The sequence below is a fragment of the Centroberyx gerrardi genome, chromosome 4, assembly GCF_048128805.1.
Source record: "Centroberyx gerrardi isolate f3 chromosome 4, fCenGer3.hap1.cur.20231027, whole genome shotgun sequence".
Classification (NCBI taxonomy): Eukaryota; Metazoa; Chordata; class Actinopteri; order Beryciformes; family Berycidae; genus Centroberyx; species Centroberyx gerrardi.
Window position 1 is genome coordinate 24773313 of NC_136000.1, and position 8369 is coordinate 24781681.

The following is an 8369-nucleotide window of genomic DNA, read 5'->3' on the forward strand; positions in this document are numbered from 1 at the left end:
AATGCATTTGTGTGTTTTTGTTCACAGACAATCCAAAGCAGAAGGATAAGAAGCCAAACTTTGGTTTATTGATAAAATTAACACCATTTATATTTGGTACTTTTATGATACAATAATTTTATATTCATTTAACAGTCTCTTTACATTCTATAGTTTCACCTCTGTCACAGTGTATCATACAATTTTACAGTAGTACAAAATTATCAAACACCAATTTATTGTACACAGCAAGAGATATTATTTCTGTTAGGCTTCAGTGCTTGGCCATGTCTCCTAAAAGACAATAAAATGCTTGATTTTCCTATTTTGCTATAGTAGTCTTGTACTAGCCAGTGGTAATAGCAAACTATGTTGAAAAGAAATGTTGTGACGTGAATTTTCTGGTATTTTTGGGACATTACTCCCATTCATTAATATTAGAGACCATTTTAAGCCTTTTAACGCTACTTGCATCCCTGATAATGCTGGCTGTTTTTAACCAACCTCTAAAAAAAATAAAACAGTAGAACAGAGTCAGTGCAGTATAAGTGCAGGCACCCTACTGACATGTTCCAATGTAAAAAGTCAGTCATACTCTACTGCCAAAAAAAAAAGAGGAAAGTGTTTAGATAGGGTGGTCGCCCATCACAAGACCAGCTTCAATGCATCTTGTCAAAGCATCTGCGAAAGTCTGAAGTTGTACCGATTCGTCCAGGATGAAATTATTTATCATTATTTGGTGTTTTGATGATGAAAACAGTCTCAGGCAATGCTGCAGAATCTCCCATATGTTCAACTGAGACAGCCTGGACAGACAGTTTTCATGCTCATTTTCTGTTTTCATGGCCTTTCACAGTAGAAATTCTTCACCACGCAATGAAGATGATCATCACTGGCCTTTACCTTGCTCACAAAGGGGTAAGGTTGAGGACACCACCCCTATATCAGAGCACCTGCTGTCATTTTACTTGATATCCCACTTTTACACAGGTGCTATCTTGACTTTGGCAGCTAATTGTATCTAGACACAGTACTTTGACATGGTCAAACAGTATATTGACAAACACTAGACATCTTCTCAATAGATAAAATCAGTGCCCTCAGTGGTGATGCACCACATGTACCGGACCTAAAAAACATCCCATCCAAACTCTTACCACTCTTCCACACAGAAGAGAAACTAATTAGAAACTCAGTACTGATGATGTATACATGCAGGTTGGTGGTCTTGTACAGTGGTTACCACTGTAAACTGAAACCTTTCAACAACATTGCCTTCAGTTCTTCAGTGCAAATTGTTGAAATGTGCAAAATCTCAAGTAGCAGGTTTTGGTCAACTGTTTAAAAAAAACAAAAAAAAAAAAACAAGGTCCAACAAACATTCAGAACTTTCAGCCAATCAGAGCGTAAGGGTAAGGTCAGCCCCACCTACAAATCGGCAGTGGACGTTTTCCAGGAAGGGCAGCTGTGATTGGAGGAGGTCGACGGTTGTTATGGAGATGTCTTTGCACATGGAGATGTCGAGTGTTCTCAGCCTCTTACAGTGCCGCATCAGGAGGGACAGAGATCTGGGGGTTCAAAATGTATCTTCCTTTATCTAGGGCTACAGTTACATTTGGTAGTTCAATGTGATTTTTCAGTGTGATCGATATCTGATCCTAAACATCAGATTTGATGAGATCACAGATTTTTGTGCATCCAGATCTGACGCTTAATGCATCTCGGTGTGATCGGATGATAAAAGCACTGAAATGACAAGTGTAACGTGTTAACGTGTGACGTGTGAGGCTCACCTGTCAGTAATGTTGTCGCAGCAGGAGAGGTAAAGATGCTGCAGTCTGTGGAGGTACGGCGCGGCCTGTGCCACTCCGCGGTCGCTGATGCGGGGGCAGTGGCTGAGCGCCAGGCTGGTGAGGCTGCGGCAGTGCCAGGCCACCGAAGCCAGGCTGGCGTCGCTGATCTCCGGCAGCATGGAGAGAGAGAGGCGGTGGAGGTCTGGGTAACGCAGCACCTGGGGAGCGAGAGAGGGAAAACAGACTGAAGCTATGGAATCATTTCATGCATACTATATTCACACTATAAGGGCCCAATGCCCAATTAGGAAGGCAGGGTGGCCTACTGGTCAGAGAGAACGCTCTTAGGACCAGGACTGACTCTAATTGTCAAGTAACCTACTGAGAGATGCAGTTCTGGCAGCGTACTGAGTGACACACACACATTCACACACACACACACACTCTCCCCTGCCTCCACCCCACCTGTGTGATGCTGCTGTCGGTGAGTTTGGAGCAGGCAGACAGGTCCAGCTCCTGCAGCCTGTTGAGTGCGAGCAGCGAAGCCCCCTCCTGCTGTCGAAACAGGCCCAGGTCCTCCTCCGTCACCAGCTTGGGTCGCTCCTGGAAAGGCATGCTGGGAGGCCGGAAGAAGCCCATGTTGCCGAAGGTCCGGGTGAACCTGGGACCCTTGTCTTCCTGCAGATGGGACGAACGGGAAATACCAGATGATGATAACAGCTATGGAACGATATACTGAGTTGTATATATGAGTTGACATTGGCTTTTCTTTTCCTTTTCTTTATTTTTTCTCACTCCCTCCGCCTCCCTCTACCCGTCCCACTGTGATTCTCACCATCTGCTGGGCGGGTTCACACTCTTTGGTCGGCTCCACCATCCCCAATAAACCCCAGTCTGTGATCTCTTTGCACCAGCCGAGCCGCAGGACGACCAGCCCCTGCAGGTAGGTGGCGATAGCGCGCACGGACAGGTCGGTCAGGTAGACGCACGAGGTCAGGTCCAGCTCACGGAGTGTAGAACCGAGGAGCTGGGCGAGGGAGAATACAGCTAGGTCCTACATAGAGAGAGAGAGAGAGAGAGAGATATGAAACCATCAGAAAACATAAAGAAGAGTTTTTCTTTACTGTCCGATTCTCATAAACTAGTGGAGAGGAAGATGATACCGTGTTTATAGCAGGAAAATATATATCACCTTTACATCATTCAAGACAATCAAGAATATTGTATAGCTGACTGTAAATATGAGAGAGAGAGAGAGAGAGAGAGAGAGAGAGAGAGAGAGAGAGAGAGAGAGAGAGAGAGAGAAAGAGAAGAGAGAGAGAGAGAGAGAGAGAGAGAGAGAGAGAGAGAGAGAGAGAGAGAGAGAGAGAGATATCATGGCAGCTTGATGCCATGATAGAAACTGCAGCATCACAGCTACAGTATATTCTCTACTGTTGCACCTAAACTAGATTTCTGTCTGTCTCTTTCTCAAGGACACACGCACAAGACTGACCCTTATGTAGGTGCAGCTCTTGAAGCTGAGCGTCTCCAGCCGTGCTTTGGTGGTGTCCGGTCCCGTCAGGCCCTTCACCATCTCCCCCCCGCTGACATGCAGACACTCGGACAGGTCCAGACTCTTCAGGGACGACACGGACAGCAGGTCAGCAAGGCCTGTGCGGGACACGAAACCGTTAACGTTGGAACATAATGCATTTTTACTGAACTTGCTTTCCATTTATACTTCAAGTCGACCTTATCCTGCCTCAGGCCTTAGCAGGTTAGATGTACACACTTCTATGGAACAAGCAAATAAAAAAATATACTCTGAGCACCTTTTTCGGTGACCCTCCAGTCGCGGGACAAGGAGAGCTGTCTCAGTCCCTTCAGGCCCAGTCCGATGGCCACCACAGCCCTGCTGGTCAGCTCCGTACAGGCACTGATGTCCAGACTCTGGAGGCCCGGCTGGTGCTTCACCAGCATCTCCACTGAGTAGTCAGTCAGCTCCTTACAGCCCTGCAGACGCAGTTCCTCTAGGGACAAACCCTGAACCTGGGACAGGGACAGAGAAAAAACACATGACTTTACAAGGAGTGAAAAACATCCACAATCTATGCATCTTCTCTGAGTCGAACCAATGGAATAGTTCCTAAAGTGCAAACTCCGATCATCTTCAGGCAGGTTAAAGCAAATGCTCAAAACCTGGGCTTGGTTGGTGCTCCCCCACCTGTGCAACGGTGCGCAGTGACTCGGGGGTGATGGAGGTTCTGCTGAGGTCCAGAGCCACGAGGGTGGACTTCTGCTCCGTCAACAACCTCCGCAGGTTCCTCAGGGACAGTAACGCCGACGAGTCCTGAACGGCCCCCACCGGGCACCCTAGGTACGGGTCGAACTCGAAAGCGATATGGCAGCCGGCCAGAGAGAGGCGGCGGAGGCGTGGGGTGCAGCCAGTCAGCCGGTTGAAGGTGAGGTCAGAGAGGTAGCGCAGGTCCGACAGGTCCAGCTCCTCCAGACCAGACAGAGCTGACCGGACCTGGGACAAGACAGCGCTTCGTTAGGACGGAGTGTGGCTTGGAGAGGTTGAGGTTTTACTTTTATCTGCAATACTTGTACATGTATATCAAATAAACTATCATAAACATCCTTCTCTCACCAGAGGGCTGCAGACATGAAGAGACACTTAACAGTTCTGAGTAGGAAGAGATAGAGCTATTGTTTGGATATAGGTAGAAAGGAAATTTTCTCCTGTTTCTCCACTTAACTAGACTACTGTCACAAAAAAAAAGTGATGAAAAGAATGAACATGAGTGAGCAAGTTTTAAATTAGGCTAAGCACTCTAAGTCTGTTCTGGGAGTCTATCTGATTTTGTGAAAACAATAGCACTGAAAACAGGTAGGGTGGCATATTCCCATGAAAAATGTATATTCATTAATTTGGTCAGTAAAAATTATTCTTGGCAGGTAATTGGTAGGTAATTTATCAGCCCTTGGCAGGTGAGCTAAAAGTTAATTATTAGACACCGAGTCTAATGTGTTTGCACAGTGTACATATCACCATTACAGTCTTAGTTCACTTAATTCATCTACAGTGTAATATAGATTTAACATTAAAAGATGATTATGAAGCTAAAGAGGGACAGACTTTGAGGATGATCAAGCCATGTTGTCAGAACAGCCAACTCAAGTCTTGTTCAAACAATGACAACAACGACACACCTGCTGCCTGTGCTCCTCCCTGGAGAGGAAGGCTCCGGACATGAAGAGGCTGTCCAGGCCTCTCAGGTCCAGCCTGCGGAGGGAGGTGAGGCGGGGGAGGAGCCCCAGCAGAGAGGCCTCTGTTATACTGCTGCCAGGCAGGGCCAAGCTCTCCAGCTTGGGGCCCAGACACACACCCACCTGAAGAGAGAGACAGAGCGGGGGGGGGGGAGAGAGAGACAGCATAGAAAATGACAGAGAAAGAGAAGAGAGACAGGAGGAGGAGAAGAGAAATAGAGGAAGAAGAAACGGGTAGTACGGGAGTAAAGCAAATATGGAAGCAACAGGGGAGGCAAGAGGGAGAATGGGGCGATGTGGTACCATTAATTTCATGCTATGATAAGGGACAGTGTGTGTGACAGCAGTAGCATTTCCTCATTTCCTGAGTGAATCTAATTCCAACACATATTTAATCTAATGTAAACATTGATAGATTAGACTTTGACCTCATCTCCCTGGGCAACAGTTAATGTTTTACAAACACCAACCACTGGCTTGTTGCATTTGCATGTTCACAAAAAAACAAGAAACTGAATAAAGAAATCTCACATCACTAATCCATATACATTAACTATAGTTGCCTCATGTGTGCTGTGTTACACAACTTAATGTCATCACGCTCAATTAGGTGAATTCAAACATACAAACAATAACTAGCTGCTGTGAACCTTGGACCATGATGTGTCTAATGACCGCACTACAAAATGTGTGAGTGTGACCATAACGGATCATAGTCACACCATACAAATACTACAAACTTAAGCCACAGGATAATGTGTGTATGATCCAAAAAATTATCTTGCTCCTAGATATAGGGGACAGTAGCATATCGTAAACCTTGTATCTCTGAAATGTCAACTTTTCAGGGACTAATAAAAACTTGTTTTTTGCTTGATGACAATGCATTTTTGAGTTTATTCAATGGGTTCTGAAAAGTTTTCATAAGCCCAAGAGGTGGGAGAATTTTCTCAACCCACAGAGGAGCATGTAATCCTTCAATTGAAGTGAAAACATTAAAATCACCAAAATTGGGGTTAGACAGTTTTCACACGACAACAGCGACTGACTGTAACTATCCGCAAACACACTAACCCATAACTATGAAGTGCTGTGTTTAGTATTGACCCTGTCCCTAACCTGACTGGACAGGTATGACCATAACAGCATACCGCACCTCCAGTAGCAGGGCTCGAGACATACTGAACCCATCGAGCTGGCTGATGATCAATCTGCAACGTGACCTTCGACCCAGACCCCTGATCAGCTCCAGGGACGAGGATGACGCCGGGAAGCGGAATGTGACGTTCTTCTATACAGGGAGAGAGAGAGAGAGAGAGAGAGAGAGAGAGAGAGAGAGAGAAACAGAGAGAGGAAGGTAACTTCCACTTCAATTCTATGCTTTCTATTAAAAAATATATTTTGCATAACCCCAAGACAAACCCCAAGACAAATACACACATACAGCCCTCTCCACTTAAACTTTAATCTTTAAATCATTCAACAGCCTAACCCCAACACTCTTACCTTACACTTATCATTTAGTAATAATTGAGAAATTGAGACACAGAAATTAAGCCTTTATTACACAAATGTACATCTTTGGTCTGGTGCAGACTACCTGGAAGCACAGGTCCTGGCTGGCGATGTACCAACTGTGGCAGACGAGCGAGGCTTCCTTCCTGTCTGAAGCGTGGAGAAAGCTCAGGATGTAAATGATGATCTGCAGCAAGGGGTGGAAACACAGCGTTAGATTACATCAGCTAAGAAGAGGAAAATCCACCCAAGGGCTATATAGATACTAATCACACTGCATAGTGGTGCATGGTTATTGCCATCTTGTTGCATTACTCAAACGATAGCGTAATGAATAAATGAATGAATGACATATTGTTCTGTGGGTGCCATGCCATTGTTCCGAAACCCCAATAGTCCGAATACTCCATGCCTGGCTCCATCCACAACCGTGGCTTCTGACAGCCTTGACCGTAAGCTTGCTCTAACCCTAACCTCAGTGACCCCATGCCTCAACCCAACCACCTCTGGGATGTCGGACAAATGGTCTTTCGGTCCAATATGGGACATTTTTCGGACTATTGGGGTTTCGGAATAATGGGCCGTTGGAACAATGGGCAGTCCCCGTTCTGTGACAGGTCAAATCGATTCAAATTCATTTAAAGTGCACTTTACACAGAAATGTAATCAAACACTGAACATGGATGTTAGGAACAATTTGAAAGAAGGCTAACACTTGGCTGATGAAATGCACAGTCTTTGTGTAAGTGGTGAGCAGGACAAGTAAAAAGCCACATCGGGACAGCAAATTAAGCAGTCACTGTCAGCTTGGAGAGTTGTTGTGAAGTTATACAAGTACAGGGCAGACAATAATCTTTTTTTGTCCATGGGTTGGTGTGTATTTCTGAGTTCCAAATTCACCAGCATCTGGCAGGTGGTGAGCATTTGCTCTTCATATCAAGCTCATGGCAAAAATGAACTCTCACTCAGGAGTGATGAGAAATAGGTTACAGACTGGGTCGTTGGTTGCCTCGAGGTTAGAGAAGCTGGTTTGTGGATGGAAACACAAACCAGCCCCCCCCCCCCCCCTAACCCCCATTGCTCTGGTGGAGGTGCTCAGTGGCCAGCAGTACAAGACTGTTTGCACAGGGCAGCTCCCAGGTGTGTGAATATGTGTATGAATATGAGTGTAACTGTATGAATACGAAGCTGTTGCTGGAAAACAGCATGCATGCTCAGTCAAATAAATAAGCATTGTAACCCACCAGCTAACCCCAACTAAGCTAGCAGACAAACTAATATCCACAACCATAACCATACCCATTACTCACTTCAACTGGCAGCTCGGGCGTTTCCATGATATCCTCCCCATTGCTGTCACCCATTGCAGCTTCTTCTCGGTTACAAAAAGGGAGTCCAACCTTCCACAGGCATCACCTGTTGACCAATTAACTAGCTAGCGGCAGGAGAAGTCTAAAGCTGTCGGCTGAGCTAATGTTAGCGGTATAGCTAACGGCTGGTCACTGAGAGACATGAGAAGCTGTTGAATCGTTTCATTCTCACCCGTAAAGCGACTGTCCATGCAAGCTGGTGCCCCACCTATGCCATTCAATGAAATTAACCACTTTAGATACGCGAGAGCCGACGATACGTAGCGATCTTGCCGGCTCACACCTAGCGCTATCTGGATCAGCTGACCGCAAAAACCAAAACACACACTCCGACGTCACGGGGGAGGGGCGGGGACTTGTGGGAAATGAAGGTCTCTGCCTTGTGGCCATGCTGATGAAGGAGGAGGAACCAACCACAGCCTACATTTACCAGCATGTGTAGATAGTCTCCCTCTCTGCC

At 46.0% G+C, this 8369-nt stretch overlaps 1 protein-coding gene across 1 annotated transcript; it reads right to left on the bottom strand.

Annotated features, from left to right (window-relative positions):
- Positions 1 to 91: 91 nt before the first annotated feature.
- On the bottom strand, positions 92 to 8112 carry fbxl9 (F-box and leucine rich repeat protein). The gene is made up of 11 exons (XM_071914935.2): positions 7850 to 8112; positions 6625 to 6726; positions 6181 to 6315; positions 4968 to 5147; positions 3979 to 4284; positions 3587 to 3803; positions 3268 to 3425; positions 2608 to 2826; positions 2238 to 2450; positions 1773 to 1990; positions 92 to 1547 (listed from the first exon to the last, which is right to left on the bottom strand). Exons 1-11 carry the CDS (start codon positions 7901 to 7903, stop codon positions 1379 to 1381), a joined length of 1971 nt encoding a protein of 656 aa, XP_071771036.2. The 5' UTR covers positions 7904 to 8112; the 3' UTR covers positions 92 to 1378.
- Between the last annotated feature and the right edge of the window lie 257 nt (positions 8113 to 8369).